At 39.7% G+C, this 23,902-nt stretch overlaps 2 protein-coding genes across 8 annotated transcripts in view; one reads left to right on the forward strand and one right to left on the reverse strand.

Moving 5' to 3' along the window:
* Positions 1-23,902, reverse strand: part of LOC123520758 — a 229,645-nt gene that overhangs the window by 175,720 nt on the left and 30,023 nt on the right. For 5 of the 7 annotated variants that reach the window (XR_006679362.1, XR_006679360.1, XR_006679365.1 and 2 more), the window contains exon 2: positions 9,053-9,175. The gene's annotated coding sequence lies outside the window, so the exon portion shown is untranslated. Of the gene's footprint in view, positions 1-2,233; positions 2,629-9,052; positions 9,176-13,501; positions 13,681-23,902 lie in introns of those variants that run through there. The other 2 variants (XR_006679364.1, XR_006679361.1) reach the window with 2 other exon arrangements.
* Positions 1-23,902, forward strand: part of LOC123520757 (nephrin-like) — a 77,081-nt gene that overhangs the window by 26,163 nt on the left and 27,016 nt on the right. The window contains exons 3-8 of the mRNA XM_045283320.1: positions 5,159-5,452; positions 13,510-13,689; positions 15,432-15,584; positions 20,290-20,469; positions 20,616-20,981; positions 21,671-21,790. Of these exons, the coding sequence (XP_045139255.1) occupies positions 5,159-5,452; positions 13,510-13,689; positions 15,432-15,584; positions 20,290-20,469; positions 20,616-20,981; positions 21,671-21,790 (1,293 nt within the window). The remainder of the gene's footprint in view (positions 1-5,158; positions 5,453-13,509; positions 13,690-15,431; positions 15,585-20,289; positions 20,470-20,615; positions 20,982-21,670; positions 21,791-23,902) is intronic.

Consider the following 23,902-nt stretch of genomic DNA (forward strand, 5'->3'; position numbering starts at 1 on the left):
ACGTAAAGAAAACAATAATACGAATCTGAAGTGCTAAGTGAGACATTATTCTGGAAAACAAATCAGACATCACGAGCTCACAGCAAAAGTGTTGCTCATAGGACGTGCTCCTCTCTTTTCATCGACATACTCTAAACTCGAGGGCGGCGTGCGCAGTACAAGGCGTGAAATGTCAATCCTTGCCGGCAGTTAAGGTCAGGTGCGGCGGGGGCGGCAACTTACCAACGCCTCACTGCTAAAGCTCATGTGTTAAGTAATATAGATAATCGCCACCTCCCGCATGAAACTTGTATATGTGAATTCAAATATTATGTTTTGCTTTTATTTTAAGTGCCAAGGTTGCTCATTTAGCCTCCAGCACCGTAGGAAGAGAATATTTTACACCCCAATTCTTTATTCATTAATTTCAGCTCTGGTTTCCTCTTGGTTATCTACTTGCTTAGATACAGAACGGTGATGAGCATGATGATGATAATGATGATTACGATGATAACAACAATAATGATGACACTATAGCACCATTAACAACAATAAAAACAAATCAACAATAAGTACAGTAACAAACAAACAAAAATAAAACAATAAAACACGAAGACAAAAACTAAAAGAAGAGATGAAAAAAAATCAGATAATATAATAATGGTAAGAAAAAGAACAACAACCTACACAGCAACCGAAAAAACAAGTTCTTCCTTCCTCCCAAGTACTCGTAATAACCTTTAGTCTCATTCAGTCCACCTCCTGCTCTAAACTTATCGAACTGGCACCTTTCCCTGGGAGACAGAGTAACCTTTCATTTGCAGGTTTTCCTTTCACTCTGGTAATTGCGACTAGGCTTTCTTCGTCAAATGTGACTATCTCAGCCTTCCCTGTTGATGAAATAAATATTATTATCATTAATATTATTATTATTATCATAATAATTATTTGAATGACAGACGAGAAGAAAAAAAAAATGTAGATTCTAATCTCGAGTATGTAGGCTACTGAGAAGAAAAAAAAACGCGCTATACCATACTGTATACCTCCAGCAACACAGATCAGATTAGAAAAGTTGCAATATAGTTGTATGTTGTAAAGGAATGCAACTATGACAACCTAAATGAAACCTTCACAATTCCGGTAAAACATACAGCGTGGATATATTGTAGCTTGCAAATGGGAAGCAATGCTGGAGCCTTCGGTAAATGAAATATGGTAGAAGCTATTCTCTGGTAGTGTTAAGTGATCATTACATCAAACCCCAACACTTCCTCCTTCCACTCCTCGCCAGAGTGGAGATCACAAAGTCCACTCCACTCTGTCATTGAGTCTCCTGTTACACTCACTGGCATGCCTTCCTTCAATGCATCCACGAATTTTCTCTTTGGTCTCCCTCTCTTCCTGCTTGGTGTGTACATCTCCAGCTACTTTACTATCTCTGCAAGGCCAAACCACTTCCGTGTCACCTATCTGCCTTCTCTGTTCTTCCTCTCCTTCCGCCTGGTGAGTCTTTCAACATCCTCCTCAAGTACTCCTCATTTATCCCTGCTGGGCCAACCAACCTCTCACTGATCTACCTTGTTCCAATAATGATGAAGGCTAAGTGTGCTACCCTTACCTTCCATGACAAATATTGAAAACACCTTCTCCGAGGGGTGTCATATTTTGTGATAATTTTGTACTGAAAAAGAAAATCAATAGCAGTAGTGAATAAAGAATATGGTAGTTGTGTTTTTTACACATCATTCTTATTAATTAATCAATCTTTAATTAAAGTTTATTCAGAATGAAAACATTAACTTTAGAATTATGTATTTGAAGAAATGACAGCACGTTTGAGGGATTATACCAGTAGATAGAGTTAAATCTATTTCTGGAATAACTATCAGAAAATTTAATCGCATGATTGAGCAAGAAAGTCACGAGGGTTATAGTTGAGAGAGAAAATAATAGGAAATGCAGCACATATTTCACTTACTGATATTGTTTCCCTTTATAGACTCGCTCAGGACAGATTTCCCTCTAAATATTTTCCTCGGTGGATATTTTATCCACTGGTATTTGACAGCAAACAAGTCAGGGGAAAAATGTTCAAAGAGAAAAAGAGTCATGAGGCAGAAATATATCCTACACTCGCCTCTTTCCTGGAAGCTGTCCTTGAGAAGATGGCACTGGTTTTCCAAGTCGTCTTTGCGCCTTTCATCCATCTTAAACATTAATCACTAGAGTCGGTAAATAATACTCAATTCAGTGTTGGTCTTTCTTTCATCCATCTGAAACACTTTTTCCTATCATTACATCTGAAAATGATTTCGTCTATTGCTCAATTCCCATCTCTTTCTTTAAAATCTAAGAGTGGTAAGGAGAATATACTATTTCCTTTTTTTGTGTCCTTGGCCAATCTCTTCGACAAGTAAAAAGTACATTACTGTGAGTCATCCGTAACATTAAAGATACTTCAACACGTTACTGGAAAAACGTATTCAGTCTAATCTCTTCGGCGGGTTTATATTACCCGTCCATTCATCCTAATTAAATAACTTTTCATCACTGACTTTATACATCACATCTCTTCCGTCAGTAATTCCAGTAAGTGTCTCTCCAATCAGCCACTTCTGCTTCTTTAACTCAGTAGGGACTGGTTCTCTGTAACATTAAGAGGGATAAAGAAACGTAGGAAATGGTGTGGTGTGTGTGTGTGTGTGTGTGTGTGTGTGTGTGTGTGTGTGTGTGTGTGTGTGTGTGTGTGTGTGTGTGTGTGTGTGTTATTTCACCAGACATCTTGATTGATTGGGTATCTTTTCCATTTCTTTCTCTCTTTCATTCATTCTTTCTCTCTTTCTTTTTCACTTCTTTATTTCTTTCTTTTACGTGCCATGAAGTCTGACCAACGGTACAAAAACTAATAAAGTAAAGAAGAGAAAAAACTAGTTCAAAATTCCTATCCACTAAAAATATACCATAGGAAACGAAAAGAAAAAAACATAGCAAACTTTGATCCGAAAGTGTCGGAAACAGTAAAAATATCTAAAAAAAAAAAAGAAAAGCATAAAAAATCAGGAAAAGAGAGCGAGAAAAGCTAGTTGAAAATGCTTGTTCACAAAAATGTTACAAGAAATGAAAAAAAAAAAACATACCCAAATTTAGATACGAATGTTCCTAAAAGAGTAAAAATACCGAATAACACGCACAAAAATATGTAGTAAGTTTAGAAAAGAAAAAACAGTCAGCTCAAACTGACTCTCCTCAAAAAGATAACCACAGGAAACTGAACAGGAAAAATTAAAATAAAAGGGAGACTAATATACATCTGAGTGTCTTAAAAGGCATGAATGCCCAACACACACGCGAACACTTTCCTTTACACTTGAAATGGGTACTCGTGCGTTGAGATGAGCTGCGGGTCGCTAATCAATACTATGCCACGGAGGGTATAGGAGTAAGCCCCACCCACCACAGCACTGCCATGTAATCGGCTTGCCTGCAGTTCATGGGTAGCTTGAGCCTTTCATTTCTCAAATAGTAATAGTGCATTCAGTGAAAGGATGGGCTGGGAACATTTTGACTCCTAATGCCTCGTGTTCGTTTTGAGGACTGGTCATTTGATTTAGTATATGACCAGTACATTGTTTTAAATCATTCCCCGTATATCAGATTTCTACTCATTATTGCGTTTTTAATTTGTTATGTAAGATTACATAGGATTAGTCGCATATATGTATTTTCATATATGTTTCTGGAGGGAAAGAAAACCTTTGTGATAATGCGCATACTTCCTGTATAATCTTTACTTCCATAATGCGCTCTCTCTCTCTCTCTCTCTCTCTCTCTCTCTCTCTCTCTCTCTCTCTCTCTCTCTCTCTCTCTCTCTCTCTCTCTCTCTCTCTCTGGCGGACCACCTACTGTATATACCTAAGAAGTGACCATCTATCCATCTATCTATCTATGTGTTTATCACCCGAGTTGTTCACTAATGTCTCGCTGATGTCAGTTGATACAATGCTTGAATTCACAATACACTCTCACAATGGTCTACACATGAATATTTGATTCTAAAAAAATTGATATCAATAAAGCATTTTTTCTGCTTAATCAATATTCTTTTTATCGAAAACAATGGAAAAGAAAATTGGAAATGCATATTTTCTGAAACACACACACACACACACACACACACACACACACACACACACACACACACACACACACACACACACAACTTGATGAAGCACACTCGATCTACGCAGTTACGTCGATACATAACACGTAACCGACAGTTTTATACTTAATTTCCAATACGATTCTTCCTTTTTTATCTTTTTTTTTTTAAAGGACGGAAATGTGTGGGTTTTTTTTTTTTTTTAAAGAGATGTATTTCCTTAGCATTCTCGGGAACATACTCTCCACATGACTTCTGATATAATTATCAATACGATTCCTGATGATTACAGTATTCTTTTGAGCAGTGCAGTATTTCCGTGGAGTTTTAAAGACAAATAATATCATACTCATTCTCGAAGTTTTGTACAAAAAAAAATATATATATATCCACTATGAAGATATTTTCAAAAGGAACAGGAAGTCTTACGGTATGAGTGAGCGAGGTGATGGAGGATCTCATCACATACCAAGGCCAGAGGAAAGGAGACGAAGGAACGTACAATAAGAAATATTTCACCAGAATTGTTTCCTTTTCCTTTCTTGGCAAAGATAAGTACCTAGACCATTTTCCCGAATCAAGTTTTGGTCTTAGTCTCTTTCCTTTGTTCATTAGAAGAAAATAAAACAGAAAGAACACATTTTTTAAGAACCTCTATGCTCGGAAATCTTAAGCATCACAGAATCGTAAGGATGAGTGCAGTCGGCAGAATTCATGTAACATACCGCACTCCCTTTCTCTAGCTCTTTTTCAGTCAGTCTAAGTCTTCTGATTTGCTATGCATTAATAAGGTGTCAGGTTTTGTAAGGAGACTGCCTGTAACTCAAGGTATTTAAGAACTTAGAAGATGAAAAACATAGTGGAAGTGAATACAATAGATTATACTTCTGACTTTTTGCAGATGGTAAATGGAAGGAAGGAGGTGTTTACCTTGATAAATTTGCCTTTCTACATCACCTGTCAATATCACGAGATGTCTACCGTGTACCTAACAAATACCTTCTCTTTTTGTTCTAGCTATGTTACCGGAAACGGTGCTAGAGGCGGAAGAAGTAATAAAGGAGGTTGAAAAAGTTATCGAACCTGAACCTGAGAAGGAGGACGAGATCCAAACCCAGACGGAAATACAAACCCAGACGCAGACCCAGACCGAGACCAAAACCCAGAGCCAGGAACTCCAGGAAGTAAAGCAGACGTTCCGAGTGCGTCCCGAAAACACCCAAGTGCGAATGGGGGAGAACGTGTACTTATGTTGCATCGTGGACCACCAGCAGGGCAAGGCACAGTGGACCAAGGACGGCTTCGCTCTGGGTGAGTACTGACCTGTTTGCTTACATCTGGATGTGTTATACAGGAGCTGAGTCAGTCGTGTTTTCCTGCCTGTATAGCTCATCATCGATTCAGTTATCTTTCATTCTGAGAGAGAGAGAGAGAGAGAGAGAGAGAGAGAGAGAGAGAGAGAGAGAGAGAGAGAGAGAGAGAGAGAGAGAGAGAGAGAGAGAGAGAGAGAGAGAGAGAGAGAGACGCCTTCCTTTTAAGAGATAAGAAGGAGCATGAGAAAAAATTTCATGTAACTGTCATCTCTGGAACTGCAGCCGAGGAAACGAAACGAACTCTTCATGGTTTATTTCGCTTCCTCTTCTTTTTGTTGTGAGGAGATTACACGTGTGTGTGTGTGTGTGTGTGTGTGTGTGTGTGTGTGTGTGTGTGTGTGTGTGTGTGTGTGTGTGTGTATATATATATATATATATATATATATATATATATATATATATATATATATATATATATATATATATATATATATATATATATATATATATATATATATATATATATATATATATATATATATATATATATATATATATATATATATATATATATATATATATATATATATATATATATATATATATATATATATATATATATATATATATATATATATATATATATATATATATATATATATATATATATATATATATATATATATATATATATATATATATATATATATATATATATATATATATATATATATATATATATATATATATATATATATATATATATATATATATATATATATATATATATATATATATATATATATATATATATATATATATATATATATATATATATATATATATATATATATTGCACTAAAGCAATCTCAATTAATCAAGTGTAGTACAACATCTTTACATTCACGTAACTTTTTTTTCTTTTTATTATCTTGTTTTTTTTTCAACATTTGTAATTATCCTGAGTGTTCTTTATATATATATATATATATATATATATATATATATATATATATATATATATATATATAAATATATATAAAAAATTTCTGCTAATTGTCCTTCGCTTTACTGTTTACTGTTAGGAAATGGATAATAAATACGGAAAATAAACTAAGCGGTAGTTAAGCTTCTGCGTTTTCAGAAGAGAAAAAGAAACAGTGGGTCTTTTGACAATGGACGAGATTTAGGATGTTGGAGGGAAAGCATTACTGAAAAAACTAAAACCTGAACTCACCAGAAAAACCTGACGGGATCGACGAGGGGTCTCTGAAAGGACGTAAGGGGAGAGGAAGGGATGAGAGCTAGCTGGCGGAAGAGACTCGGCTGAGGGGGATTAGAGGAAAAACGCAACGGAAGCTAAAGGAAGGAAAGAAGGGAAACAATAAAAGATGAGGATAACAGGAGCGGAAGAAGAGGAAAAATCACTTTGAGGCTAATCCTTTTTAGGGAGATATAAAGAATCCTGAGATAAAATATTCAAGTTTTCTATTTTATCTTTGCTTTTCTCATCCTTTCTTTCTACCCAAGTCACAATGCCTACGTTAAACTTCCAGGATGGAACAACAAAAGGCGATGAGAGATCAAACAGTTGTATCAAAACAAGTGTGCATGAGGCCCTTCCTAGAAACACACAATGGTAGTCTAGTTTTTAAACTCTTTAATGGCTCATGAAGATGTCTCCTCTCACTAGTGCTATTCCTGAAGATTCTCTCCTTTCTTTTTTATCCTCGCCGTTACCGTCCTAGTCTCGGTAACAATGGTGTCGAGGGAACAAAAAGAAACACCAATGAAGAACAAACTGAGTCAGAATTAATATTTGGTTGCTACTAGTCTATTTAGGATAAGTTTTACTGTTTAATCATTAGTAGGAAACATAGGATAGTAAAAGCAAGGGCTGAGATGTGACAGGGTAGCAAATCCAGTATAGTTATGAACTGTTCGCGCGCGCGCACGCACACACACACACACACACACACACACACACACACACACACACACACACACACACACACACACACACACACACACGGATCAATACATCACTGCTCCCAGACACGAAAAATAATCCTAAATAGGTAATAAACATGACAGAAAGGAATAGGTTAAGTTCGAAAGTTACCTTAGCAAAATTTTACTAACTAAACATTAAAAACAAGAACTGAAGAACCACATATCAAAAGATGAACACTCACGACGCTATAAACCATCCTGAACAAGGAGTATTCAGAACAGAATGGAATAGACATGACTAATAAATTACCACTGCAAAACTTTACATATGGAGTTATACTCTTGAAATGTAAGGATGGAAATGGGGCAGAGGAATGGTAACACAACAGCAAAACTTGTTCCAACACGCGCGCGTATGTGTAATTCACTGTTTGATCTGCTGCAGTCTCTGACGAGACAGCCAGACGTTACCCTACGGAACGAACTCAGAGCTCATTATTTCCGATCTTCGGATAGGCCTGAGACCAGGCACACACCACACACCGGGACAACAAGGTCACAACTCCTCGATTTACATCCCGTACCTACTCACTGCTAGGTGAACAGGGGCTACACATCAAAGGAGACACACCCAAATATCTCCACCCGGTCGGGGAATCGAACCCCGGTCCTCTGGCTTGTGAAGCCAGCGCTCTAACCACTGAGCTACCGGGCCGTGTGTGTGTGTGTGTGTGTGTGTGTGTGTGTGTGTGTGTGTGTGTGTGTGTGTGTGTGTGTGTGTGTGTGTGTGTGTGTGTGTAATTCACCCCGGTAGCCTCCTGGTCACCCAGCCAGTCTTCCCCATTATGGAGCGAGCTCAGAGCTCATAGACCGATCTTCGGGTAGGACTGAGATCACATCAACACACAACACATACCGGGAAAGCAAGGCCACAACCCCTCGATTTACATCCTGTACCTATTTACTGCTAGGTGAACAGGGGCCACACATTAAGAGGCCTGCCCATTTGCCTCGCCGCTTACCGGGACTCGAACCCGGGCCTCTCGATTGTGAGTCGAGCGTGCTAACCACTACACTACGCGGTGTGTGTGTGTGTGTGTGTGTGTGTGTGTGTGTGTGTGTGTGTGTGTGTGTGTGTGTGTGTGTGTGTGTGTGTGTGTGTGTGTGTGTGTGTGTGTGTGTAAAAGTCCTAATACATGTTTTACATTCATATATTTCAGAGGTTCCCAACGTTAAGTTCATGCACTCTTCCGGGAGCCTTTGAAAAATTCGTGCACTGTGTATCATATTCATATATTATGTTTTAAGTAGTAAAATCATTAGTACACACTTTTTTGACATATAGTTTTATTGTCTGTGGAATATGGTGGGATAGAAATTAGACAAGTAAACAAGAGTAATAAGTGAGTGAAGAGACCATGACACATTTGGTACAGATGTTGATAAAATTTATAAATAATCAGTATAAAACACGGTGCTAGGCATTTAACACATGGAGTTAGTTTTGGTACTCCGATCTCACTCACTAATTATTACTTTTGTTTATTTGCTCCATTCCCATTATGACTTGCAGTATTACACAAACAACATAGCAAGAGTACTAATAATTTGTCAATACATTTCCAAACAGAAATAAACAAAATACCTGGAAGACGTTTTGATGTTCTCATCTCGATACAATATTTGCACAGTGGCGTCATCTGGGTAAATTTTGACATGAAACCGTCTTTCTCTAGCGGCAAAAGGGCGTCAACCTGCGACCAACAACCTGTAAGGAAGAAGAGACCATTGATATCAAACAATAAAACTTAAACGTTACTAATAGACGACTAAAATGTGAGAACTGTGTAAAATGTGAAAGCAAAGATGATTTGAAGTGATATGGTGAAATGATCTGACGCGATGAGGATTGAATTCAAAGCCACAGAGATAGTGTTCAGACATTGATAGTGTAGAATGGAAATACTCTTGAAAACCAAAATAACGAAAGCTTGTTAAAAGTAATCGTCACGATGCAGAAGTTTTTCGGAATGTGATCCTGCGTAAAACAGAAAGCACATGAAAATAGTAAAACATCCACGCCAGACTGACACAAAGTAAAAAGACATAAAATCCCTTGGTGATATATTTCTTAAGTGCTAAACAATGAGACACTTTCCCTCATTTACTCTCCCTCTTCCTTTTCGTCATTATATTAAGTATTTATATTTTTTCCTTGTACGTGGTTCATCAAACTGCTCTTATGTCCTTTAAATTTCCTAAATTAAGTAACTTCCTCCACAAGACTCTTATCATGATGATCCCCACTATTTACTTTCTCCTTTTCTTTTCTCCCGTTTTTTTTTCCAAGTTTTGACTAGATGTTCAGGTCGGGTAATGTAGCCCATCTATTTCAGGATTCATCGTGCGTTTTTTCCCTTCTTTCTTTCTTTTTTAGCTTTCCTGCCACAAAAAAGCTGGTCCACTTTTTTTAGATCCTCTAAAAATTCTTCACGAATTACTTGCGTCCAGCTGAAATGAAAATGAAAGGAAGAGATAAACCCCGGTTAAACTGAAGAATTTCTTTAGAAATATTTGCGTCAGAAGTTATTATTTGTATTTTATTCTCCATGCATAATATCTTCCACGAATGCTTATATATCTCAAGCTTTTTGCGGCTTATGCCTTTTACTCTCAATAAAAAAAAACTTAGAATAATTATTTCCAACTAAAGAATACTTAACATTCCTTTCACAATAGTATGCAAGAGGGTTTCAATTTCACAGCGAGATAACATGATGAAGTTCACAAAACTTTCTCTAACACCTACATCACTTTGAGCAAAAGTAGAAATTTAAGATTGTCTGTATTCTTTCAAATCTATAGTTATCAGCATTTCGGAAAATACTTTCTCCTTATTACTTCCTTTTCTTTCTGCTTCTCTTCCACCTTTTCTCGTCATCGTCGTCGTCGTCGTCGTCGTCGTCTTCCTTCTCCTCCTCCTCCACCTCCTCCTCCTCCTCCTCCTCCTCCTCCTCCTCCTCCTCCTCCTCCTCCTCTCCTTATTCACCTCCCTCCGCTCTTTTATCTCCCCTCTTCTCCTCCTCCTCCTCTTTTTATCCCTATTCACCCTCCGCTCCTTTATCTCCTCCTCCTCCTCCTCCTCCTCCTCCTCCTCCTCCTCCTCCTCCTCCTCCTCCTCCTCCTCCTCCTCCTCATCACTATGATGGCCTCAAATCACAACACTTCACGCCTGTCACCTGAACCCTGTGTCTTCTGCTGCTTCAAGGAAGATCATAAAATAAATTAATTTCTGAAACATAAGATATATCAAAACTTTGAAACAAAATTTGATGCGACATTCGAAGTAAAGCAGATACAACTCGAACAAATTTGATAAATGTACAACTTAAGTAGAAACTTTATAATTTTGTATATGTCTCCTAGTCATTTCTCGAAGTCTTACGACGGCGTGGTTAAATGAGGGAGAGAGAGAGAGAGAGAGAGAGAGAGAGAGAGAGAGAGAGAGAGAGAGAGAGAGAGAGAGAGAGAGAGAGAGAGAGAGAGAGAGAGAGAGAGAGAGAGAGAGAATCATTCTTCTTTCTTGGAAGTCGTGTGTATGGCTCCTGTTGTGATCCCGTGGAAAACACAGTAACGTATGACGAATAATATCAAGTCCTTTAAGATGATTTGTTAAGACGCCTTATTACGTTATCACTGGAACATGACTTCTCTGAGAACGTGATAACGTCACGCCAGGGGACAAGTATTATGGAACAATGATTGACGTAGAGATTACGATGTGTGGAGATTTATCAGTTTTCTCTACCTTTATTGATCATTCTGTTCATCTATCTATCTACCCATCTCTCTCTCTCTCTCTCTCTCTCTCTCTCTCTCTCTCTATATATATATATATATATATATATATATATATATATATATATATATATATATATATATATATATATATATATAAGTCCAACATATTAAAGCGGAAAGCCCTTAGAACCACTCCTGTCACACACACACACACACACACACACACACACACACACACACACACACATTCTATATACTTTAGTAGTGTGACAGCAATTAAACAATACTACATTATATTTACATTATTACGATCACTCTGAATCATCCTGCAGTAACACTTTTCGAGAGCAAAAGAAAATACTCCCAGCAGTGATTCATTACAATTAAATTTTAATGACGGCTCCAGCAGGAAAGAAATTAACTTTTCATAAGGCAGCACTGCCTGCATGTATACGGGAGACTGGTGAGCACTTGATTAGTGTCCTCGTCCAATCAGCAAGCTCGCAGGTCTGATTAGATCCGCACATCACATGATCAAATAGTTTGATTGCAGCTAAGACTGGAATCATGCAGACTATGAATAGCAACTGCAGCAAACCATTGACTTTGATAGAGGTCATGACGGGCTGCTGCGACTCTATTCATGGCTTTATTTTTTACCTTCTTTTAACTACATATTTTCATCAGGCTGACATTTCTGTTAAAGGATAGTAAACCAGACTAGACGTACACAAGCATACATTCACTTTACTGGTCACTTTCACAGTCACAAGCGTGTCTCGAGGCCTCAAAAATAAATGTTAACAGGCGATGTTTCTCCTCGGTCACTCCTAATGCCTTTTGAAGGCAAAATCAATCTCGCAGGCAAGCAGTAGTTTCTCTCTCTCTCTCTCTCTCTCTCTCTCTCTCTCTCTCTCTCTCTCTCTCTCTCTCTCTCTCTCTCTCTCTCTAACTTAGTAGGAAATACTAGTGCTGAGTGTAGTATTGCGTCCATTAAAGTTTGCAATTCTGCGCATGTGTGGTCCTTAAAAAATGAAATCTTTAACTTGACTACGGAGAATTCCGGCAGTACGATTCAGTATTAGTTTAAGAATATCTACTCACTGTTTTCACACAAATGCTTGCTCACTCCTCGTTTTATCATATGAAGTGCACTTTAGCAAATTAATTTCCCAAGAATGATACAAAGAAAAAAAAAGTGACATTTGGCAAATTAAAAAAAAAAAATGGGATTTGGAAGTGTTTCGTATCAGTGCACTAAATTCTGCGCCGAGAAACCCCACCAGCACTACTCAAGATCAGCACAAAAATATTTAGTATTTGATCTTACATCATTGATTGCACAAGCATCTTACTTTCTAGCAACTCTGAAGTGCTGACCTTACAATAGAACATCTCTAAAGAAACCATGAGTGTGACGGACAATCTCTTTTGACAACTTTAAAAAGAATAATGATCATTGTCCACAGAATAGGGATAGCGAAGTCTGAAGAGATTACTGATCATCGATAATTAGACAACTTACAGCTTATGAAAACAATAATGACGAAATATGACAGAAGAGTATGAAATGCTCTAGCCTTTTGAATCACCCTATTTGTCACCAGTGGTGGACCGTTCCCTATAAAGCTAATCTTCGCCCGTAAACCACTAATGTCGTATACTTCAAAAAATATGTCTGGCTGACTAGAATTTTAATCATTATGTTTTTGTTATTTCATTTTTTTTCCGTGTTCATTAAAAGTCGTGGTCGTCTCATATCCCTACAAGAGAGTCTGAAGAGCTCTAGTCTAGTTGCCAGGCAGAAGTGACCTGGGGCTTCTTATCAATGCAACATCAATTTTCTGACTATCTCTTCTCTTCCTTTTCTCTTTTCTTCTCCTTCCTCCTTTGCTTTCTCCGAGCGCTACCACAGAAGCCATCTAAGTCTCTTTCTTACATGCACTTCACGTGTCTGGTAAACAGCTGAATAAAAAAAGGGATGGGTTGGGAAAGAGACAATACAATGAGGGAATGACGTTAACTGTCTTCAGGTTACCAAGGGTAGAGATAGAGAAAAATGTGTGAAAATGTAATGAATATGCTCCAGTATTCTTGATTCTGTATATGGCTGGAAAGACAGAATTCTCCAGACAAAATAATATGGATAAAAACTGATAGCTTGGGAATTAAAAGGAGTTACGTGAAAGGAGCTTAAGAGTTCAGAGGCAGGACTTGCATTGATGTTCACCACCACACACTCCCCAGCAGCACAACCGACAACAACAGTTTAATGATAACATTTACTTCTCACCCGGACAGGCTTCAACCGCACCGTGCCTGGCTATCCTCGCTATCAGTACGTGGGCAACGAGACCATCGGCGAGCACCACCTGGTGATCCGCGGCGCTACTCTTGAAGATGAAGGCGAGTACGAGTGCCAGGTTGGACCGACGGCGACCAACGAGGCTATCTGGTCAGGTGCCAACGTCTCTGTTATGGGTAAGTAAACGACTGTGACAATATCTGTTATCGTTATTATGCCTCATGATTCAATTGCATGTTAATGGTCTCCTAAACCTTCTCCAGCCCTCTCTATAGATTTTATTGGTTGTCCATCTATTTCAGACCAAGAGTCTGGAGTCCTCTCTAACGACTTCTCCAGCCCTATCTACCGTTCCTTTCCTGCTAGTCTAGCAAACATCATCACAATTATACACATTGTTTCCTTCAATGGGAAAGACTATCTTAAACTTTAGGGACTTGTATCATTTCTATGTGTATATCAAAGCTCTGGTTGATCTCTAATAGAAAGGATTAGCCTAAATTATTTCAGTCACTCGTGTTAATATTTTCAACTTTATCCAGATCACTAAACATAATTGAACAGAATAAACACAACTATTGATCATGACCACTCGTACGTCCTGCCTCGTGCCACATGCTCTCACACTCATTTATTTGATGTCACTTAAACTTCTAACAATACGACTGTACCATTCTGACTGCGATGGGTAAATTATGTAGAACCTACCAAGGATTCCTCTGCCATTAGTGTCTGGTTAGATAGTCGACGAATATGTTGCTGACTACAGAGCGGCGATAAGAGGCTCGGGGGATTAGTGAACGCAAGCATGCACAGAATTGAGCAGCAGCATAACACACACTTCACTTTCCTGACTGGCAGTCTGAATGGAGGCAGCGAAGGAACGTTGCTGGGATCCGCATCAGCACAGCATCCCTGGTGACCATCCACTGATAAGAACCGCTGATAATGATTTTCTGTCCATTCTAATCATTTGTGTTCTCTACATCATCACTCACCGAACTTCTCCCTTACTGGACCCTAATGGACAACTAATGACCATTGTTTCTTGTTTTGTCTGATATCAAATTGACGGGTTGTGAGCCACCGCAGCAGCAAAAATTGAATAATGAAGCAACAAAGGTGGTGGTGGTGGTGGTAGTGGCGGTGGTGGCAGCAACTCGCTCCATTAGAATATACACAGTTGCTTTGATGGTCAAATTTGTAATAAATAAAAGAGCTGTTATTGTTCTTGTTGTTATGTAAGGGAAAAGTAACGGTGACCTGCATTATTCCATATTGAAAAAAAAAATTATAACAATGAAGACAATACAGTGCAGTGACCTTTACACATGCGCAGTACACAAATTTGCTTCTTTAAAGAGGAAAACAGAGCGAGGCATGTAGACGGTACGGTATGAGATGCATGGACGAGTAGGACAATAACACACGAACAGGAGAGAACGACGACACTGAAGAGTCAAAGTAAACCTAGCAATAGTTTACTTGATGAAGAACATGCACAAACACGAAAGTTTTAAGTGAAAAAGAATTATTGTTAAAGCTACACATGTGCCCCACTTCCTGTCCTAGTCGTCATGACAACCGCTTGAAGCCTCCCTCGCCCTCCCTCGCCCTCCCTCATCCTCCCTCATCCTTGCTCTCTCTCTCCCAACTGTTCTTCAGTCTATCCATCCCACACTCCTTTCCTCGCTTCTGCTTTACTGAATTCTCGCCTACCTATTTCTCCCTTCCTCGTCCTTGCCATTCTCTAATTAAATCAAGCGAGGGAAAGGGAAGTCGATATGCTATGCGCTCACCGGTAACAAGACTTCCTAAACTAATACGTTCATTCTTACAGTTAACAAGCAGACGTCTTCAAACTCCTGTAAAACTGGTAAACACTCACTGACATTTCCTTTCCTCTTCCCGCCCACAGTTCCTCCACGCAAGATCGTCATGGTGGGGTGGGGTGACGGAGCCATGGTAGAAGTAACTCAGGGCACCAAACTCAAACTAGAGTGCCTGCTGATGGACGCCAAGCCTGCCCCGACTGTCGCCTGGTATAGAAATTCCCTAAGAATCGACCCCAGTAAGTGTTCCCTTCACTGATACATCTGCGAAACTCGAGATTGTAACGATGATGATGATTATTATTATCATTTTTTTTTTTTTACGGCCAATAGCTCCTGTAGGTATGCTTGAAGACAATATATGGGAAGCGTTGTTCAGCTTCTGCCCATTAGTGGCGCAGGCAATTTTATTTATAGTGGTACCCATATTAGGGCCCATATCACCACCCAAGCGCATCTTTGGTGTAACCACCTAAAACTTGGATATCATGGTGACATGTAGGTAACTTTAAACCACTCGACAAATGGCATAGCTTCAAAGTGGTGTGTGGTGGGATTCGAAACTACGCGTGGACGTCTGCCCAATTCCACGCTCACCACCTTATCCACTACGCCACCGCCTCCCTGATGATGATGATGATCAATGGTGATAGTGATCATGATAATGAAAAAGATGATAATGATGATGATGATGATGATGATGATGATGATGATGATAATAATAATAATAATAATAATAATAATAATAATAATAATAATAAAATAATAATTAGGTGAGTAAATGGAATAGAGGTCACGGTGAAATCATGAAACTGAAGCAATTATTCTATTACCCACATTACCTAATTACATTACCTAAAAGTTATGTAATTATTGTGAATGTTGGGGGGAAAGGGGAGAGGGCGGTGAGCTAGGATGTGTGTGTACAAGGATGTGAGTTCCAACCTTTATTGCTTTGTTGTGGTACATGAAACAGGATTTTCCATTACAAGTGTATTTACGAAGTGACGTTGTAAATAGAAAGATCACTTTACAAAGGTCATTTTGGCAACGCATTTTTGGCTGTCAGAATTATCAAAAAGTTGAGAATCCATTTCAATACGAGCCTATGTAGTCAGCATATATCGCAGTACCGTTGGCAATCACAGGCTACGTATTGCATTAATCACTAATGTCGTATCTATTGCAATTCCTTCTGCTATAAATCAAAATCCTTATTGATAATGTTGTGTTCCCTTGAAAAAAAAAACTCATTTTAAATACCACATTGATAAAAAGTCGGGTTCTCATGAAAATTTCTTTACGTTAATGATGTAAAACTTTAATTGAACCATCATTAGAGCATCATTAGAAAAGTGAAAACATTCTTAGAAAGTGATAATAATTTTCCACAAAATCCTATCGGATCAAACACTATGTAAAACGTTTAAGAATTTAAATCATAACCCTGCCAAAATACACAAATAAGCCTAACAGAAATCTACGTTCGTATTGAAATATGTTTAACTTCTCGCCATATTCTAGAAAACATCACTTATATCACTTTAGCTGCAATTGTCTTCTTGCTCCGCCGCTGTATCGTTAGGAAAGAATATTTTATTTCCTCGCCACTGGAGGCACGACACGTTGGCAATATCCGGTCCATCCCTGCCAAACTTCCGCTCACTAACTTCGCATGCCCGTCTTTCTTGCCTTCTCATAATATGCCTCTAATATGGCGAAAGAGGAGGTGCAAACATATTGAAAAAAAATATATCTTTTTTTATTTTGACTGCAAAGTTATCAAAACTATAATGAAAAACTGGAAACCACTTTAACATTATAAGAATTCGAATGGAAGACAAAGGACAGCAACAAAAAACAAAATATTTGTAAGAGAAAAAATTGGTTTATTGTTCTCTTCCTCACAAAAAATGGCCGGAATTCAGGATAGTGAGATAGTTCTTCCGGAAGTGCCTCGCCAACGAAGTCAAGAGGCAAGTTAAGTGTGAGGGAAAATTTACAAGAGGAAACTTTTCATGTCATTTCCTTACTTTCTGCGACATGAAAGAGCGAGCGTGTTTACGTGTTGCTCCAGTGAGTGCTGCTGCGAGGTCAGGTTTGCCATGCCATCGCAACTTTGCATGTTTTAACACATAAGTGATCCGGATATAAATTATAATAGTAGTAATAACATATCAACAACAAAAGCGACAACAACAGACATTCTTTTCAGATGTAGCGTAGTAATAACACAATATTTAATTACTATGTCTGTTATTGTTGTTGTTGTTGATATTATCAATAACAACAACAAACATTCCTTTCATAAAGGTAGCGTAGACAAGACAACGCACCTTCTATTTTGGAGATAACTTTCCCTGCTCCCTCGCTCCTTCCCTTCCCAATAACTTTAATGACAGGCAAGGAATAAGATGGCAATAATAATAAAAATGCTGCTGCTGCTGCTGCTGATGATGATGATGATGATGGTAAAATTCTATGATAACAATAACAATAACAACAACAACAACAACAACAACAACAAAAATAATAATAATAATAACAATAATAATAATAAGTATAAGTATAAATAATAATGATAGCAATAGTAATAATAATAATAATAACATCAATAATAATAATAATAATAATAACAATAATAATAATAATGATAATAATAATAATGATAATAATAACAATAACAATAATAATGATATCGGTGAGATCTAAAACTAATATTTTTCCTTTGATTCTATGAAATTAATTCTAAGTGGCGGCACTTCCTCGATCTTGGCACCTTCTCTTCTCACCGCAGTAAGATCGAAAGGGAAAACAACGAACGTTCAATTTTAAGAAACTAAACGAAAGAGACCATGCGGCGCGTTTCCCTCCGCAGCCACCCAGCCTCTGATCAGCAGCGACGGTTCTCTTCCATTACTCGAATAAAAGTTAGGCTGCACCTGTCAGCTATTGTTTTTGCAAAGTTATCGTGCCTGTCAGCTGCACCAACAAAAACCTAAGTCCGGAACTCCCACGCTCCCGCGCTGCCTACACCCTCACCTCCTACACCGACAGCTTCAAACCACTCTCGCTTCTATAGAAAATTAACATTTATCAACCTCGAATATACACTTCTATAGAAAATTAACATTTATCAACCTCGAATATACACAAGACATAGGCAAAATTCATCCCTCTGCAACGAGTCAATTTATCACACGAATAGTAATACGTCGTTTAAATTTTTTTTTTTTTCAGATTTTGTTATACAATTAAGACCGAGATGTTAGAGAGATGGTTTTCAGTTTTTCAAATGGATGTCATATGGATATGTCACGTGTGTGTGTGTGTGTGTGTGTGTGTGTGTGTGTGTGTGTGTGTGTGTGTGTGTGTGTGTGTGTGTGTGTGTTTCACTGTTTGATCTGCTGCAGTCTCTGACGAGACAGCCAGACGTTACCCTACGGAACGAGCTCAGAGCTCATTATTTCCGATCTTCGGATAGGCCTGAGACCAGGCACACACCACACACCGGGACAACAAGGTCACAACTCCTCGATTTACATCCCGTACCTACTCACTGCTAGGTGAACAGGGGCTACACGTGAAAGGAGACACACCCAAATATCTCCACCCGGCCGGGGAATCGAACCCCGGTCCTCTGGCTTGTGAAGCCAGCGCTCTAACCACTGAGCTACCGGGCGTGTGTGTGTGTGTGTGTGTGTGTGTGTGTGTGTGTGTGTGTGTGTGTGTGTGTGTGTGTGTGTGTGTGTGTGTGTGTGTGTAGGTGTCCACGTAGCTGGGCGCATGAGGAATGAGTTCAAGAATAACTGCAGAGCCAGATAGAAAAGAAAAAAAACAGTCAGATGTCGGACTTGATATCTTTCCTCTGCTATCTCCCCAATCGGTCATTTAATTTATGTAGCAGAAGGGGTGGGGGAGTAAAAATAACCCAGTGTGTAGTCTGAGAATCTGAAAATATACCTATCTCTTCCCTTTAGCTAACTTTACCTCGCCAGCACCAGCCAGCGCCCTGCCACCGCCACTATGAATAACGTGCACCAACACGGAAGAATATGTCATGCCCCTCAAGATCTTTTCCTCTTTTTTCTCTCTTTTTCTTCGCGGAATCCCAAAAGAGCCTGAACACTTTACGCCCATACATGAGTAAATAAATTACTGAATAATAAATTACTTCTTTTTCTCTATACTTTTATTTTTTTATTCCTGTCTTTCTCTTCCTTTTCTGTTCAATTTCATGACGTAAAACGTCTATCCTTATTTTTCTTTTCATCTTATTCCTCTTCCACTTCTCTTCTTCCTCCTCCTCCCTTTCTTTTCTCTTCAAACTTATAACGTTGAACCTCCTATTCCTGTTCCCTCAAGATATAACGAAACTCCAGTGATGTCCATTTCTTTCACATTTTGTCAGCGGAATATATGTAACAGTCGGCGACATGAGCAATGCAATCGAAGTTGTCTGGGAGACACGAAGAGCGTTGAGTGACAAGCTGAAATTCCTATCTTAACATTTTAATTCACATCACTTCCAACTATCTATAAATAAAGTGGCTTTCTACTCGAGTGTTTACGAAATCAATTTAACGTTGGAGCATCAGAATCTAGTTTCCACTGCGTTTTAAGGGAGACATTCTCGCCAGGAGGTTCTCACAAAACAACTGCTGAACCGTTCCTTTAAAGACCTAGAGAGAGAGAGAGAGAGAGAGAGAGAGAGAGAGAGAGAGAGAGAGAGAGAGAGAGAGAGAGAGAGAGAGAGAGAGAGAGAGAGAGAGAGAGAGAGAGAGAGAGAGAGAGAGAGAGAGCATGTGTGCCAGTCTTTAACCGGTATCTATGATTGACATTTTGATTGTTGTATCTCCTTTATTTCCTTCCCTGCTCCTGTTCCCAATAAACACCCTCACTCCTTTGCCTTTTCCCCCCCTTCACACCTGTTCTGCTCCCCAGGCCATCATTACGAGATGATTGAAGAGTCTACGAACACTAGAATGGTCAGCGTGAGAAGCTTCCTTGTACTGAGGGCGGAATCCGGTGATGATGGCCACCAGTACTCCTGCCGTGCTATCCATCCTGCCATTGTGTACTCTCAGCCACCTCTCGTCGCTGCTATTAGACTCGCCGTGTTCCGTGAGTCCTTCCTTCCTTTTTATCATAAAACCTGCATGTGATCTCGATCTTAATATGTAAAATCTAACAGTCAGGTAGTTTCATGTTTTATTTCTTCTGTTTTCCTTCGTGTTTTCATGTCTTGTTCTTGTTCCTCACACCCACAGACCCACCAGGCCGTCCCGTAATCAGTGAGTACAGGACAGGCCAAGTGCTAAAGGCCGGAGAAAGCCGCATTCTTGTATGTCACGTATTGGGCGGCAACCCATCTCCTCGCGTCATGTGGTACCGTCATGGACGCCCCCTCAATCAGGAGGCTGCCGCAGCCGCAGCCAAGACTAATAGCCGAGGCAGGAGGAATGGCCTGGTGACGAGCGCCCATCCCGCCAGGCAGCTGAAGGCTTCCGGTGGAGTGTTTGTCAGCCAGCAAGTGACGGCGACCCGCGAGGAGGACGGAGCTGTTTATGAATGCCGAGTGAATAGCGACTTGTTGACGCACCCTTACACCACCAACGTTACCCTCACCGTGCAATGTGAGTCGCTACATTTTTCATTCCATCCTGTCTGTGCACACTAGTTACGTTAAATGTGTGTGTGTGTGTGTGTGTGTGTGTGTGTGTGTGTGTGTGTGTGTGTGTGTGTGTGTGTGTGTGTGTGTGTGTGTGTGTGTGTTTGCGTGTGCGTGTGCGCGCGGAGAGGCATGCAGACAAAACCACTGTTCAGGAAACTCATTCCTTCGGCCGGAAATATTAAGTCCTGTATGTCAGACGGAAATTTGACCTACACACAAGTTACAAAATATCGACATTTCTCTCGTAAAATCATTTGCATGTCTTTGCGTTGTACGTTTTAGAGTCTATCTGCCTTGACCTTGTAGATTTAGCGGGTCTCTTCTACTCCAAGCTTTCTTAACCGAGCATGCAAGATGACACGTAACCAAACTAAGGGGAAGGTTGTTATATAAGATGATGTCTTGGAGTGATGTGGTGTAGTATGATGTTACCTCCATGCACCACAGACACATCACTATCTAGGCACAAACAAGTATTCATGTCAGCCAATACATAAATTTGGCTTTTGAAAGGCAACTCTACGGACAACAGTGGTATTCTTTTATTACAAAATGGTGAATGGGGAACAAGAATAGCCGCCATGTATGTTGATGAGACAGAACTTCTCTACCCATTGACATTAAAGCCGATTTGTGTTGGTGTTTCCTCAGACCCTCCTACTCACGTGGAGGTGCGAGGCCCCGCCGCTGTGTCTGTGGGGGAAGAGTTTACCGTCACCTGCATCACGGCTCCCGCAAGTCCTCCAGCCTCCATCACCTGGATTGTTCATGGTACGTTCCCCTTTTTTTTTCTATTTGTGCTTCTGATGCCTGTGCTCTCCCTCCTACCTCTTCTATATATATATATATATATATATATATATATATATATATATATATATATATATATATATATATAGTAGCAGGTGTACAGTCGGTTAAAGTGACATGTGTTCACAAGCCAATGTTAGAACACTTGTTTATAGATCGTCAAATGACAAAAAACGCATGAGTCAGCAGGCCTGGCTAAACATCAATATACACTGGGCACACCTATATGTAGGAGACATCTATCTGCACCACCACCACCTGCGCCCTCGTTATCGTCATTTAACTCCAGGAAGTACAGGGATTTGTCTTTCAACTGCGTAGCGTATCTAGACAATACTAGCACTGCTGTTCAAGTCCGCACATACTGTCACTTCCAAACACTCGTACCAGGAACAACTGCTGTAAAAACATTTTTTTTTTTTTTTTTCTGAAATTCTGCCTTTTTTTTTCTGTCCGGCTGCCTATCGATGGTGGCTCGCCTATCTGTATATCTGCCTGTCTAACTCTTTCATATCATTTTGTTGCGTACTTTCACAACAATACTAAGTAAAAAGCAATTGCCATAAGTGAACATATCTCGTCTTACCTATACTTCAAATCAAGTCACGGCAATTTTTCTATCTCTATCAACATCAAATTTGTAACCATTCATGTCACGAAACGCTGAGCCAAGTAATCCTGGCGACTAGAGCGATTGGACGGCGTGTCGTAAAGCTGAGGTTGTGATTCTCTGCTCCATCTCTGGCCCATCCAATGAGCCGTGAAGCAGGCAAAGGGTCAGGGCGGTCAGATGAGTGTAGCCCATGCGCGGTTTGTACGTACACCGTGCCGCCGTCTCAGTATTGACTTGTGGTGCTGTTGGGGGCACACTCACACCCTCACTCGCCCCCTTCTTGCCTTACGATGCTCCTCCTTCTCCTTATCCCCCTCCTTCCTTCTACAAATAATCCTTTCGAATCCTCTTCCTCCTCGTCACGTAATTTCCTTCTCTCCATGTTCCTCCTTCTCTTACAGATAATCCTTCTTCCATCATTCTTTCCTTCTTTGCTATGTATTTGTTTTTCTATCTGTTTCTCCTTTTCCTTCTCCTCCTCCTCCCTCTTTACCTTCTCGCGCCAGACTCTCCACCTTCCCATCCTTCTTTTACGTCTGCCTTACTTTCCACCTTCCTCCTCCCTCTACTTAGCTGGTATTCCTTCCTCCAATTCATTTTTCTAATATGATGTTTCTTCCTTCTCCAGAAAATAATTCTTTTGTACACAGCAGCTCTCTCTCTCTCTCTCTCTCTTCTTCCTCGTGTATCTCTTTATCCTCCTACACACTCGTAATGCTTCCTTTCAATTTCCTGCGTAGTTTCCTTTTCACCTTCTCTCCTTCCTGGAAATGTTTTTTTTTTTTTTTTCATAATATTGGCATTCCTCCCTTGCTCTCCCAGCTATTCATCCTCTTCCTCTTCCTTCTCCTCTAGCCTTTCTTCCTCCTCCGCCTCCTTTTTCACTTTCTTCCTCTTCTTTCTTTTCCTTGTCTTCCTTGTCCTCCTTCTCCCTTGTCCTCCTCATCTTCCTCCTCATCTTCCTCCTCCTCCTCCTCCTCCTCCTCCTCCTCCTCCTCCTCCTCCTCCTCCTCCTCCCATCTTCCTTCTTATTGTCCTCCTCCTCCTCCTCCTCCTCCTCCTCCTCCTCCTCCTCCTCCTCCTCCTCCTCCTCCTCCTCCTCTTCCTCTTCCTCTTTCTCTCCACATTTCCTTCCTTCCACAGCAGGTCTCCTTCCTAAGATAATTTTTTTTTTTTTTCTATCTGACTGCACATTCCGCTCACCTCCATCTTGTCTCATGTTGTAATGCTGCCAGGCTCCTACTGTTCCCAGACTCATTTTGCTCTTACACTTCACTAATCTCTTCCCGGCAACTTCACAACGCCTACTCACTCCCTGTCTCCTCCTTCCGGTAATGGAGTTAGGACCCTGGAAAAATCAAATGCCTGAGTACCTAAAGAATTTTATTAATTATTGGTGAATGAAATAAAGAAGCAAATTTTTTTTTCTTGCTAATCATACCAACAAATTTGCGTCGACT

Source organism: Portunus trituberculatus, chromosome 47 (genome assembly GCF_017591435.1).
Source record: "Portunus trituberculatus isolate SZX2019 chromosome 47, ASM1759143v1, whole genome shotgun sequence".
Lineage (NCBI taxonomy): Eukaryota > Metazoa > Arthropoda > Malacostraca > Decapoda > Portunidae > Portunus > Portunus trituberculatus.